Below are 14,871 nucleotides of genomic sequence, written 5' to 3'. Positions count from 1 at the left end.
CAAGGACAGTTGCACTGCCAGTGCCTCCAAATGTAGAAGGGGAAGAAAGCACAATTTAAGAGAGGGAAAAAAAGTCTTACTGATGAAGACAAATGGTAAAAATGAATAAGAAAGAAGTGGAAAGACGGATAGAGAAAGTGAAGAGGCTAAGAGAGGAGATGGAGAGCGAGGTGACTGTCTTACATTTGGGATTCATACCAAATTTGTCAGTGATGGGGAGTAGTGAACTACAGTAAATGTACACTGAGCAAAAATATAAAACGCAACATGTAAAGTGTCAGTCCCAAGTTTCATGAGCTGAAATAAAAGATCCCAGAAATGTTCCATATGCACAAAAAGCTTATTCTCATTTTGTGCACAAATTTGTTTACATCCCTGTTAGTGAGCATTTCTCCTTTGCCAAGATAATGCATCCACCTGACAGGTGTGGCATATCAAGAGGCTGATTAAACAGCATGATAATTACACAGGTGCACCTTGTGCTGGAGACAATAAAGGCCACTCTAAAATGTGCAACACAATGCCACAGATGTCTCAAGTTTTGATGGAGCGTGGAATTGGCATGCTGACTGCAGGAATGTCCACCAGAGCTGTTGCCAGAGAATTTAATGTTAATTTCTCTACAGTAAGAAGAAAATTTGGCTGTACATCCAACCGGCCTCACAACCGCAGACCACCGTGTATCCACACCAGCCCAGGACCTCCACATAGGGCCTAATTTATTTATTTCAATTGACTGATTTCCTTATATGAATTGTAACTCTGTAAAATCGTTGAAATTGTTTCCTTTATATTTTTATTCAGTATAGTTCAACTAGTAATTTAATTACATTTTGCAGTAGCTTTGTGGTATACCTAGTTGAACTAAATTCAAATTGTGGCAGCATTTTCAGTAGTTAATTACTTCTACTAGAACCACACACTACTTTTTTTGCTAAAAGAACAGAAAATATGGGTAAAATAGGCAAGACGTATTTCATAGAGGTATTTAGATCAGATAAATGAGGGTCAACTTCAAGCCTCTTTTAAATCGTCATCTCTTTATTCACAACACAGTACTTTTTACACTTTAAACCAAACGGTATGATAACAGCATAATAGTCCTAGAGAGGTCTTCAACCATTTAAAACCATGTATTCTTGCACACTGCTGTAACTGGAGACCACTTACAGGGGTGCAACATGTGGAAAAGGAGTGCACTCGAAACTAACTGCCAAGGTATGTTTCCTGGCAGGCCAGTCACAGTCAACTCTGTTCACTGGGTCAGAAGGGTCAGGAAAGGCAAAAATACATATTTGGACCATGTTCCAGTTCAATCTTCAACTAGGTTTGAGATCTGTATAGAAGGGAGATAAAATACATAAATCAACTATAATATACATTATAAGGTCAACATGAACAACAGTTAGATTTGCTATTGGGTAGAAATGCTGTTGATCCATAATGTGAAAAACTCCACCCAATGCAATGCACACGGTTCTTTGTTCCGTCTTAAAATGGCAGTTGGACAAGAACAACAACAGCGCAGAGGCAAAAAAAAAAAAAAAGACACGAACAGACATGTTTATGCGCAACATTGTTTGCACTAAAATTGCTTAATTTTCATCCCATTTTCTAGATCTTTCGTAGTTCTACAACATTACCTGACACAGAGTCCATCAAGATGATGAACTTTTGGTTCTCCTGCGTTTGAGTTCACTGTTTTGATATTTTTCAGCAATTTTTCTCTCGTGTCCAGCAGGGATATGGCGATTGGTGTTCAGTCCGATTTCTCTCTTGGTTCTACCTTTTCCACCAGCGTGACATGAATATTCGGCTAAATTGTAGTAATCGTATTGATCGTAGTGTGCTTCTTCGAAAAAAGCAAATATTTCAATGTCTGTTGCCATAATTTTTTAGGAGAGGCAAATATTGCTAGTACAGTTCTCTAAATGAAGTCTATCAACGGTGCAAAAGCTGAAGTAAACAGATGATGTCACTCACTGTTTTTATTCTTAACGTCACATGATCAAGAGACGACTCTGATTGGCCCATGTCAAGATCCCTTCTGATTGGCCCATGTCAAGATCCCTTCTGATTGGCCCATGTCAAGATCCCTTCGTTTTACAAGGCGGTGTTCTCCTTGTTTTTTTTCCCCCCCTATGCATGCCAGCAAAGCCACTACACTACCAGGGTTGAGGAGCTTACTTTCTAAATGTAATCCGTTACAGTTACTAGTTACTTGTCCACATTGTAATCAGTAATGTAACTTTTAGATTACCCAAACTCAGTAACGTAATCTGTTTACATTCAGTTACTTTTAGATTACTTTCCCCTTTTAGATTACTTTAACCCAGAGTTACCTTATGAGGCATTAGAAGAAGACAAAAGTGTATGTTTCCAATAGAACGACATCTATTTGCAGGATAAATCAATGTTAAAGTTTACATAGCTGGCCATATATGGATGTTACATTTTACTTTATGGGTTGGTTATGTAGGCTTCTTCTAACCCACCGCTTTCTACTACATATAATATTACGATTAAATTATTTCCTTACATTAAAAAACAAAGTCTATCAGTATTCCAGTCATTCCAATCTTCAAGAATATTGTTTTACCTGAGCATAACCCTAAAACGAAGGACTTATTAGCCAGCCCTACTCTGTTGTTTATGATTGTGTTGTCATGGAGAACTGATTGTCTGAGACTGCGTGAATCAGGCAAATTCATGGTCGAATTGCTGCAAAGAAACCACTACTAAAGGACACCAATAAGAAAAAGAGACTTGCTTCGGCCAAGAAACAGGAGCAATGGACATTAGACTTGTGGAAATCTGTCCTTTGGTCTGATGAGTCCAAATTTGAGATTTTTGGTTCCAACTGACGTGTCTTTGTGAAACGCAGTGTAGGTGAACGGATAATCTCCGCATGTGTGGTTCCCACCATGGAGCATGGAGGAGGTGTTATGGTGTGGGGGTGCTTTGCTGGTGACACTGTCTGTGATTTATTTAGAATTCAAGGAACACTTAACCAGCATGGCTACCACAGCATTCTGCAGCGATACGTCATCCCATCTGGTTTGGGCTTAGTAAGACTATCATTTGTTTTTCAACAGGACACTGACTCAAAACACACCTCCAGGCTGTGTAAGGGCTATTTGACCAAGAAGGAGAGTGATGGAGTGCTGCATCAGATGACCTGACCTCTACAATCACCTGACCTCATCCCAATTGAGATGGTTTGGGATGAGTTGGACCACAGAGTGAAGGAAAAGCAGCCAACAAGTACTCAGCATATGTGGGAACTCCTTCAAGACTGTTGGAAAAGCATTCCAGGTGAAGCTGGTTGAGAGAATGCCAAGAGTGTGTGCAAGGAGTTTTGAATATTTGTTTTGTACCAATAAAAATGTTGGTTACACCTACTCATTCAAGGGGTTTTCTTTACTTTTTGTATTTTCTACATTGTAGGATAATAGTGAAGACATAAAAACTATGACAGACCACATTTGAAATCATATAGTAACCAAAAAAGTGTTATACAAATCAAAATATATTTTAGATTTTAGATTCTTCAAATTAGCCACCCTTTGCCTTGATGACAACTTTGCACACTCTTGGCATTCTCTCGACCAGCTTCATGAGGTAATCACCTGGAATGCATTTCAATTAACAGGTGAGCCTTGTTACAAGTTAATTTGTGGAATTTATTTCCTTCTTAATGCGTTTGAGCCAATCAGTTGTGTTGTGACAAGGTAGGGGTGGTATACAGAAGATAGCCCTATTTGGTAAAAGACCAAGTCCATATTATGACAAGAACAGCTCAAATAAGCAAAGAGAAATGGCAGACCATCACTACTTTAAGACATGAAGGTCAGTCAAGTTGGAAAATGTCAAGAACTTTTAAAGTTCCCTCAAGTGCAGTTGCAAAAACCATCAAGTGCTATGATGAAACTGGCTCTCATGAGGTCCGCCACAGGAAAGGAAGACCCTGAGTTACCTCTGCTGCCCTGAATGACGGGTCACCACTGCAATCCCTATACCCAGATACATGCAGTTGAATTGTAAATCTATCATGACGACACAGTATTAAATATGTCTGTTGGCTGTAGACTGCAAACTGGGCAATGCGAGTACAATCTAGACATGTCCAGTAAACATATGTCCACTTTCACATTCCATGTGTATTGTATTTGCAAGCCTTTTTGGGATGGCAGGTAGCCTAGTGGTAAGAGCATTGGACCAGTTGACCCAAAGGTTGCTAGATCAAATCACTGAGCTGACAAAGTTAATGAAAAAATCTGTCATTCTGAACAAGGCAGTTAATCCACTGTTCCTAGGCTGTCATTGTAAATAAGAATTTGTTTTGGAACTGACTTGCCTAGTTAAATCAAATTCTACTTCACTGTTGGAGCTAGTAACAAGCTTTTCGCTGCACCTGCCATAACGCCGGCAAATCTGTGGACGTGAGCAATAAACTTTGATTTGATTTGTAGAGAGACAAACTCCTATGTTTAACTCAGTATATGTTTCATTAGAAATGATCTCAAACTCTAATATCTAACAGATTGTATATAGACTTATTTTTCTACTGTATTATTGACTGTATGTTTTGTTTTACTCCATGTGTAACTCTGTGTTGTTGTATGTTGTCGAACTGCTTTGCTTTATCTTGGCCAGGTCGCAATTGTAAATGAGAACTTGTTCTCAACTTGCCTACCTGGTTAAATAAAGGTTAAATAAATAAATAAATAAATAAATAAATAAAAACAGTACACGGCTGAGACACTAGGAGGCAGTATGACCCCACTGGCAAAAAAAAAACATTTTAAAGATGCTACTCTTGCGCAGAGGCATGAGGGGATTGCCATACATGTTCATTGAATGTATTTATTTATTTATTTTTGTAATAGATTAGATTGGTCTCAGAGTGCAAGGACAAAGGCAGCTTCAACTCTTAGATAGAGCTATAGTTTAAAAAAATCATAGACCAGGACAAAGTCTAGCTGACCAGCAATGTGATAAATACAGTCAGACTGTTACAGGTATGGTATGGAAACATTTTGCTGCAAATGTTTATATCTACACAAACAGATTTTCTGTATTGGCATTTGACAGGCCATTGTACTGTAGACGAGGGGTGGCGAGACGGTGACACGCCCCTGCCCTGTTGGTGTGGCACGTTCTGACGCTTTTCCACGTCGCAGTTCTCGTTGTCCCCAATGGTAAGCGGTTGCGTGTACGACTCGAGTAAGGCCGGAGAAAGATGGCGGCGCCCGTCCTGAGAGTGTCCACCCCTCGATGGGAAAGAATAGCCAGGCTCCTTGTTTGCGTCTTGGGTATATTGTTGTCCATATACGCTTTTCACGTGGAAACGGAAAAGTCTAGAGACTCGAATTATCGGGCCATGTGCGACGTGAGCAATTCTATCAGCTGTTCAAAAGTCTTCACCTCCAGGTAATTTGAATTCACCAGCGGCTCTCTGAATGAGACTGGGTGGCATTGTGGGAACGGCTGCGCGGGCTGAACTGTCAAATATATATATATATATATTTTTTCTTCTTTCGTATGCACCTCTTCTTTAGTACACTTTACAATTTCTGTAAAAAAAAAAAAAAATGCAATGGTTTTCGCCCCCAAAAAACGTCCAAAAGTTATAATCAGAAGCTTGCATACTGTTGATAACAAACTTAGGCTGGCATGTTTTACTGTAGAAGCTAGTGTAACGTTAGTTGTTTAGCCAAATTGCTAACGCTACGCTACTTATTCACCAGCCAGCAACTAACGCTAGCTAGCTACTAACTGTCTGTTTGTTTGCTAGATGCCAGGAAGTGGTGTTTTTTTTTCTTCATTTGCATGGATGCACATGTTACACATTTTTATAATTCAAACTTCTAAACACATATTGCTTTCATTAGATTGCTAAATTAGCCAACTAGCTAGCGAATACGGCGCCACCGCCGGCAGCAAACTAACATTGGCTAGTTACTAAGCTAGCCGAGCTAGCGAGACGAGATCGGCGTAACCATTCAGCCAGTTTTGTGTAGTTTGTCTAAACGTGTGAATCAGCTGTCTAATCTAACGTGTAACACATGAAATAAGTTGGAGAGAGAACCTCAAGCACGTTTTCCAATATCTAAAACTGATTTTAACTAGAAACTGTAGGCTACATTTGTATAGGACCATTAACTATATATCAAATATACTTTCCCGATTTCTGCCCTCATTGAGAATAGTTGAATTGTCAGCTGTAATATGTCAATGACAATATGAACAACCTGTTCCTTAGATTGGGAAATGCAAATGTTACATTGACGACAACTGAAGTCACATGACCTGTTTGGATTTCATCTGTCAGTTCAACTTGCCATGTGATGTTGGGGTAGCTCCCATGATTATATGACATGACGCTCCTGTTTGGTGTTTAATGTGGACAGGCAAAGTCAGGTCTCTGATGGTGCTGGAGTCATGAGAACAACACGTGATGAGACCTTAAGTTTCTCAACCACACTCTGCCTGCCGAAGGCCATCATGATGCTTTGAATAACACCCAACCTAAACCTGTTAACTTATAGTGGCATAATAAACAGTATTTTGTCTCGAGGGAGAGCTTTTTTTAATTTTCTATAGCAGAGAGAGAGAGAGAAAAGAGACTGGATGCTTTTGGTCTGTGTGGCATGTCTGTGAACTAAACAAATGAACCCTATAGGAAAGGAGGCCTATATCATTTACAATGTAGCATAAAACTGCTAGACCAGAACTGTTATCATTTACATTTTAGTCATTTAGCAGACGCTCTTAAATACTGGCCCCCGTGGGAAACGAACCCACAACCCTGGCGTTGCAAGCGCCATGCACTACCAACTGAGCTACAGGGGAATCCAATTATAAATACTAAAAGACATTCGCCCAATAACCTTGGTTAGCATTCTTGGAAAAGTCATTGTAATGCCTTCTTTAGGTATCAGTGGCTTGCTCATAGAAGTCTTTTTGAGAGTCAGTGTAACTGTCATGACATTTTCTCATAGGATTTGACTTGGTATCCATATTCCAAGTTGTTCACACCAGACCTCAGCTGGACCTTTCCATGGTTGTATAGGCTTAGCCTTTTCAGCTGGGCTTCTCCATTGGTTGTATACAGTGCATTTGGAAAGTATTCAGACCCCTGGACTTTTTCCACATTTTGTTACGTTACAGCCTTATTCTAAAATGGATTAAAGTAATGTTTTCCTTCATCAATATACACACACTACCCCATAATGACAAAGAGAGAACAGATTTTTAGACATTTTTGGAAATGTATAAAAAAAACACCTTATTTACATAAGTATTCAGACCCTTTGCAATGAGACTCAAAATTGAGCTCAGGTGCATCCTGTTCCCATTGATAATCCTTGAAATGTTTCTACAATTTGATTGGAGTCCACCTGTTGTAAATTCAATTGTTTATATAATGTCCCACAATTGACAGTGCACATCAGAGCAAAAACCAAGCCATGAGGTCGAAGGAATTGTCCGCAGAGCTCCGAGACAGGATTGTGTCGGCACAGATCTGGGGAAAGGTACCAAAACATTTCTGCAGCATTGAAGGTCCCAAAGAACACAGTGGCCTCCATTCTGAATTGGAAGAAGTTTGGAACCACCAAGACTCTTCTAAGAGCTGCCCGCTCAGCCAAACTGAGCAATCGTGGGAGAAGGGCCTTGGTCAGGGAGGTGACCAAGAACCAGATGGTCACTGACCGAGCTCTAGAGTTCCACTGTGGAGATGGGAGAACCTTCCAGAAGGACAACCATCTCTGCAGCACTCCACCAATCAGGCCTTTACGGTAGAGTGGCCAGACGTAAGCCACTCCTCAGTAAAAGGCACATGGCAGGTTGGAGTTTGCCAAAAGGCACCTAAAGGACCCTTAGACCATGAGAAACAAGATTCTCTGGTCTGACGAACTCCAACAGGACAACGACCCTAAGCACACAACCAAGACAACGCACGAGTGGCTTCGGGACAAGTTTCTGAATGTCCTTGAGTGGCCCAGCCAGAGCCCGGACTTGAACCCAATCGAAGATCTCTGGAGAGACCTGAAAATAGCTACGCAGCAACGGTCCACATCCAACCTGACAGAGCTTGAGAGGATCTCCAGAGAAGAATGAGAGAAACTCCCCAAATACAGGTGTGCCAAGCTTGTAGCATCATACCCAAGAAGACTCTGTAATCGCTGCCAGGTGTGCTTCAACAAAGTACATAGTAAAGGGTCCGAATACTAATCTAAATGTGATATTTAAGTTTTATTTTTAATAAATGTGCACACAAAAAACAACCTGTTTTTGCTTTGCCATTATGGGGTATTGTGTGTGTTTTTTCCCCCTCATCAATGGAATCCATTTTAGAATAAGGCTGTAACGTAACAAAATGTGGAAACAGTCAAGGGGTCTGAGTAGTGTCCGAATGCCCTGTCAACCTAACCACACTGCCTGACAGTCAGCTCTAGTCTTTTCAGCTGGCCTTCTCCATGGCTGTGCAGGCCTTGTCAGCTGGCCTTGTCCATGGCTGTGCAGGCCTTGTCCATGGCTGTGCAGGCCTTGTCCATGGCTGTGCAGGCCTTGTCCATGGCTGTGCAGGCCTTGTCCATGGCTGTGCAGGCCTTGTCCATGGCTGTGGTCCAGCATCGCCCGGTTTAGGGGAGGGTTTGGCCGGTGGGGCTTTAGCAACTACTTGTGGTGGGCTGCAGCCTGACCCAGGTCGCCAGTTAAATGATGTTTCCTCTGACATGTTGGTGCGGCTGGCTTCCTGGTTAAGCTGGCAGTTAGTAGGGTCATGCTTTGGCCCACGCATGACTCCACCTTCGCCTCTCCCGAACCCGTTGGGGAGTTGCAGCGATGAGACAAGATCGAAAATTGGGGAGGAAAAAAAGGGGGTGAAATACAATATTAGTGTGCATTTCATTGGCCTCCTGTCAAACAGTCAACAGTGAAACATTTTGGAGTCAGTTTACCTTCAAGTCTGAAGGTTGGTTTGCCAGTTCAGGGCTTCCCTCTTAACCCCTCTTTGTATCCAGATTGGATCAACAAACATACATTGATAACTCATCATTCGATTAATACCCAGGGCAAGAGCTTAGGTCACAGGTTCACTGATTAGGTGGGAACGGTTCACAATAATGGAATATGTATGTCCTAAATGTAGTGCATAAAAGTCAGCTGTGAACAATGCTGCAGTGCGATCCCGTGGAGGCAGTGCAGGGAGGGGAGGCAGTGCAGGGAGGGGAGGCAGGGAGGGGGAGGCAGTGCAGGGAGGGGGAGGCAGTGCAGGGAGGGGGAGGCAGTGCAGGGAGGGGAGGGGGAGGCAGTGCAGGGAGGGGGAGGCAGTGCAGGGAGGGGAGGGGAGGGGGAGGCAGGGAGGGGAGGGGGAGGCATTGCAGGGAGGGGAGGGGAGGGAAGCAGTCAAGGGGGGGTGGAGGGTTAGGCAGTGCAGGGAGGGGGAGGGAGGCAGTGCAGGGAGGGGGAGGCAGGGAGGGGAGGGGGAGGGTCAGGCAGGGAGGGGAGGCAGTGCAGGGAGGGGAGGCAGTGCAGGGAGGGGAGGCAGTGCGGGGGGGGGGTGTATAATCAGGACCAGTGGTTGTTGCTCAGGACTTCCAAAGTAAAACATTTTTACATTTTAGTCATTTAGCAGACGCTCTTATCCAGAGCGACTTACAGTAGTGAATGCATACATTTCATCCATTTTTTTATTATTATTTTATTATTTTTCCTGTACTGGTCCCCCAGTGGTCCCCAAAGTACTTGGTTGTCTTGCTTCTGAGGCCTCTGGAAGTTCCACTAACTAAGGGAAACAGTGGTTCAGTGAATGCCTGCTTTTACTTTTATGGTTGTAACTTGTAAATGACAGTGTTTTGGCTACCTATTTAGCTGCCCTATCAGAATATAACTTGGTATTGTAGAGCCGTTATCTTTATGGTTGTAACTAGCTGCCCTATCAGAATATAACTTGGTATTGTAGAGCCGTTATCTTTATGGTTGTAACTAGCTGCCCTATCAGAATATAACTTGGTATTGTAGAGCCGTTATCTTTATGATTGTAATTTGTAATTGACACCATTTAGGCTACCTAGTTATCACCTTATCAGAATTGAGCCCAATAATAGTTTGATCTTCTCGGACGTTGCCATTGGCGGACGTTGCCATTTGTATTTCAGGTTAATTAAATGTATTTGTCAATTTATCCTTGCAATTCATCATCACGATTACCAACAAATTTCCATTTGTTTCTTCCAATTCTTCTCAATGTGTAGGTGGGGTCGAGGATTTGGACTGTTGGGCTCGATCTTCGGAAACGACAGTGCAATGAACCAGCCAAACAGTGTCTACGGAATTGTATTTTATGTCTTTCAACTGTTACTAGGTAAGACTTTGGTTTTCCCACTGCCACAGGCTTTTCAAAGTATGGATAGATGTTAGGTGGCAACCCAGGTTTCTTTCTGGATCAAAAGGGGGCTTGGGGGGGGGGGGGTCATCAGCGCGGCTTTAGAGGCCCCCATCTTGACGGTGTAGAGACATTTTAGCATTTCTAAGTCAATTTCCGGATATTCTACAAAGCTGAGAGAACATTTTGCAGTTTTAAAGCAAATATCATACGACTATGCATTTTGCCATGTCTAATACTGTGTTCTTTTGCTCAAACATAATAACAATTTATATACGGCTAAATTCATTATTTTTGGAATTTTCATTTCTCCTAGTTTTTATTTAGGTGACTGTTAGTTCTCAGATTATATATATTTTTAAATATATAGGTTCATTATCTATTGTAGAGATACTCTGTTTTTAGCTGTGTTAAGTTTACACTGAAAACAGTTTTCTATCCAGAAAATTAATTAGTTTGGATTTAGGCGAACCGAGAGAAAAAAATGCTTAGGCGGCCCGCCAAAGTACAACAATGGCAGAAAACACCCTGCTTTCCTCCTTGATAGTCACTTGGTGCTATTTGTGCTGACACACATCTGTCAGGCCCCCTCTCAGTCTTTACTATATCTGACTGAGGCTCCAGCTTCAGTGATTTTTTTCAGTTCGTTCCAGTCATTGGCAGCAGCGAACTGGAAGGAAAGGCGGCCAAATGAGGAATTGGCTTTGGGGGTGATCAGTGAAATATACCTGCTGGAGCGCGTGTACGGGTGGGTGCTGCTATGGTGACTAGTGAACTGAGATAAGGTGGGGCTTTACCTAGCAAAGACTTATAGATGACCTGGAGCCAGTGGGTTTGGCGACGAATATGAAGCGAGGGCCAGCCAACGAGAGCATACAGGTCGCAGTGGTGGATAGTACAGTTGAAGTCATTAAAACTCGTTTTTCAACCACTCCACAAATTTCTTAACAAACTATAGTTTTGGCAAGTTGGTTAGGACATCTACTTTGTGCATGACACAAGTCATTTTTCCAACAATTGTTTACAGACAGATTATTTCACTTATAATTCACTATATCACAATTTCAGTGGGTCAGAAGTTTACATACACTAAGTTGACTGTGCCTTTAAACAGCTTGGAAAATTCCAGAAAATGATGTAATGGCTTTAGAAGCTTCTGATAGGCTAATTGACATAATTTGAGTCAATTGGAGGTGTACCTGTGGATGCATTACAAGGCCTACCTTCAAACTCAGTGCCTCCTTGCTTGACATCATGGGAAAATCAAAGAAATCAGCCAAGATCTCAGAAAAAAATTGTAGACCTCCACAAGTCTGGTTCATTCTTCGGAGCAATTTCCAAACGCCTGAAGGTGCCACGTTCATCTGTACAAACAATAGGATGCAAGTATAAACACCATGGGACCACGCAGCCGTCATACCGCTCAGGAAGGAGACGCGTTCTGTCTCCTGGAGATGAATGTACTTTGGTGCAAAAAGTGCAAATCAATCCCAGAACAACAGCAAAGGACCTTGTGAAGATGCTGGAGGAAACAGGTACAAAAGTATCTATATCCACAGTAAAACGAGTCCTATATCGACATAACCTGAAAGGCCACTCAGCAAGGAAGAAGCCACTGCTCCAAATCCGCCATAAAAAAAGCCAGACTACGGTTTGCAACTGCACATGGAGACAGATTGTACTTTTTGGAGAAATGTCCCCTGGTCTGATGAAACAAAAATAGAACTGTTTGGCCATAATGACCATCGTTATGTTTGGAGGAAAAAGGGGGAGGCTTGCAAGCCGAAGAACACCATCCCAACCGTGAAGCACGGGGGTGGCAGCATCATGTTGTGGTGCAGGATCGACCGGTGCACTTCACAAAATAGATGGATTAATGAGGGGAAATTATGTGGATATATTAAAGCAACATCTCAAGACAAGAAGACAGGAAATTAAAGCTTGGTTGCAAATGGGTCTTCCAAATGGACAATGACCCCAAGCATACTTCCAAAGTTGTGGCAAAATGGCTTAAGGACAACAAAGACAATGTATTGGAGTGGCCATCACAAAGCCCTGACCTCAATCCTATAGAAAATTTGTTGGCAGAACTGAAAAATCATGTGCGAGCAAGGAGGCCTACAAACCTGACTCAGTTGCACCAGCTGTGTCAGGAGGAATGGGCCAAAATTCACCCAACTTATTGTGGGAAGCTTGTGGATGGCTACCCAAAATGATTGACCCAAGTTAAACAATTTAAAGGCAACGCTACCAAATACTAATTGAGTCTATGTAAACTTCTGAGCCACTGGGAACGTGATGAAAGAAATAAAAGCTTCAATAAATAATTCTCTCTAATATTATTCTGACATTTCACATTCTTAAAGTAAAAGTGGTGATCCTAACTGACCTAAGACGGAATATTTACTAGGATTAAATGTCAGGAATTGTTTAAATGTATTTGGCTAAGGTGTATGTAAACTTCAGACTACAACTGTATATGGGGCTTTGGTGACAAAACGGACGGCACTGTGATAGACTGCATCCAATTTGCTGAGTAGAGTGTTGGAGGCTATTTTGTAAATGACATCGCCGAAGTCCTGGATCGGTAGGATAGTCAGTTTTACGAGGGTATGTTTGGCAGCATGAGTGAAGGAGGCTTTGTTGCGAAATAGGAAGCCGATTCTAGTTTTAATTTTGGATTGGAGATGCTTAATGTGAGTCTGGAAGGAGAGTTTAGTCTAACCAGACACCTAGGTATTTGTAGTTGTCCACATATTCTAAGTCAGAACCGTCCAGAGTAGTGATGCTAGACGTGCGGGCTGGTGCGGGCAGCGATCGGTTGAAGAGCATGCATTTAGTTTTACTTGCATTTAAGAGTAGTTGGAGGCCACCGAAGGAGAGTTGTATGGCATTGAAGCTCGTCTGGAGGTTTAACACAGTGTCCAAAGAAGGGCCAGAAGTATACAGAATGGTGTCGTCTGCATAGAGGTGGACCAGATAATCACCAGCAGCAAGAGTGACATCACTGATGTATACAGAGAAAAGAGTCGGCCCGAGAATTGAACCCTGTGGCACCCCCATAGAGACTGCCAGAGGTCCGGACAACAGGCCATCCGATTTGACACACTGAACTCTATCTGAGAAGTAGTTGGTGAACCTCGCGAGGCAGTCATTTGAGAAACCAAGGCTATTGAGTCTGCCGATAAGATTGCGATGATTAAGAATAAAGTGATTGACAGAGTCGAAAGCCTTGGCCAGGTCGATTAAGACGGCTGCACAGTATTGTCTTTTGTCGATGGCGGTTATGATATCATTTAGGACCTTGAGCGTGGCTGAGGTGCACCCGTGACCAGCTCAGAAACCAGATTGCATAGCGGAGAAGGTACAGTGGGATTTGAAATGGTCGGTGATCTGTTTGTTCAGTTGGCTTTCGAAGACTTTAGAAAGGCAGGGTAGGATATAGGTCTGTAACAGTTTGGGTCTAGAATGTCTTCCCCTTTGAAGAGGGGGATGACCGCGGCAGCTTTCCAATCTTTAGGGATCTCAGACGAGAGGTTGAACAGGGTAGTAATAGGGGTTGCAACAATTTCGGCAGATTATTTTAGAAAGAGAGGGTCCAGATTGTCTAGCCCAGCTGATTTGTAGGGGTCCAGATTTTGCAGCTCTTTCAGAACATCAACTATCTGGATTTGGGTGAAGGAGAAATGGGGGAGGCTTGGGCAAGTTGCTGTGTGGGGTGCAGAGCTGTTGACCGGGGTAGAAGTAGCCAGGTGGAAAGCACGGCCAGCCGTAGAAAAATGTTTATTGAAATTCTCAATTATCGTAGATTTATCGGTGGTGACAGTGTTTCCTAGCCTCAGTGCAGTGGCCAGCTGGGAGGAGGTGCTCTTATTCTCCATGGACTTTACAGTGTCCCAGAACCTTTTGGAGTTTGTGCTACAGGATGCACATTTCTGTTAGAAAAAGCTAGCCTTTGCTTTCTTAACTGCCTGTGTATATTAGTTCCTAACTTTCCTGAAAAGTTGCATATCGCAGGGGCTATTCGATGCTAATGCAGTACGCCACAGGATGTTTTTGTGCTGGTCAAGGGCAGCCAGGTCTGGAGTGAACCAAGGGCTATATCTGTTCCTGGTTCTACATTTTTTTTGAATGGGGGATGCTTATTTAAGATGGTGAGGAAGGCACTTTTAAAGAATAACCAGGCATCCTCTACTGATGGAATGAGGTCAATCTTTCCAGGGAACCCGGGCCAGGTTGAGTAGAAAGGCCTGCTCGCTGAATTGTTTTAGGGAGCGTTTGACACTGATGAGGGGTGGTCGTTTGACCGCAGACCCATTACGGACGCAGGCAGTGATCGCTGAGATCCTGGTTGAAAACAGCCGAGGTGTATTTAGAGGGCAGGTTGGTCAGGATGATATCTATGAGGGTGCCCGTGTTTATGGATTTAGGATTGTACCTGGTAGGTTCCTTGATAATTTGTGTGAGATTGAGGGATC

At 42.7% G+C, this 14,871-nt stretch overlaps 1 protein-coding gene and 1 long non-coding RNA gene across 2 annotated transcripts; one reads left to right on the top strand and one right to left on the bottom strand.

Annotated features, from left to right (window-relative positions):
- Positions 1 to 1,020: 1,020 nt before the first annotated feature.
- LOC106603974 (uncharacterized) lies at positions 1,021 to 1,999 on the bottom strand. Its single transcript, XR_001328552.2, has 2 exons — positions 1,644 to 1,999; positions 1,021 to 1,336 (listed from the first exon to the last, which is right to left on the bottom strand). It is a non-coding gene; the product is annotated as an uncharacterized lncRNA (long non-coding RNA).
- Positions 2,000 to 4,854: 2,855 nt separating this feature from the next.
- On the top strand, positions 4,855 to 5,998 carry vkorl (Vitamin K epoxide reductase complex subunit 1-like protein 1). The gene is given in 1 exon segment (NM_001146431.1): positions 4,855 to 5,998. A coding segment is annotated over 1 exon segment (195 nt). The 5' UTR covers positions 4,855 to 5,242; the 3' UTR covers positions 5,438 to 5,998.
- Positions 5,999 to 14,871: the final 8,873 nt, after the last annotated feature.

Source organism: Salmo salar, chromosome ssa04 (genome assembly GCF_905237065.1).
Source record: "Salmo salar chromosome ssa04, Ssal_v3.1, whole genome shotgun sequence".
In the NCBI taxonomy this organism is placed as follows: Eukaryota; Metazoa; Chordata; class Actinopteri; order Salmoniformes; family Salmonidae; genus Salmo; species Salmo salar.
Note: the sequence above shows the minus strand (reverse complement) of the source record. Positions and strands in the feature narration are given on the sequence as shown.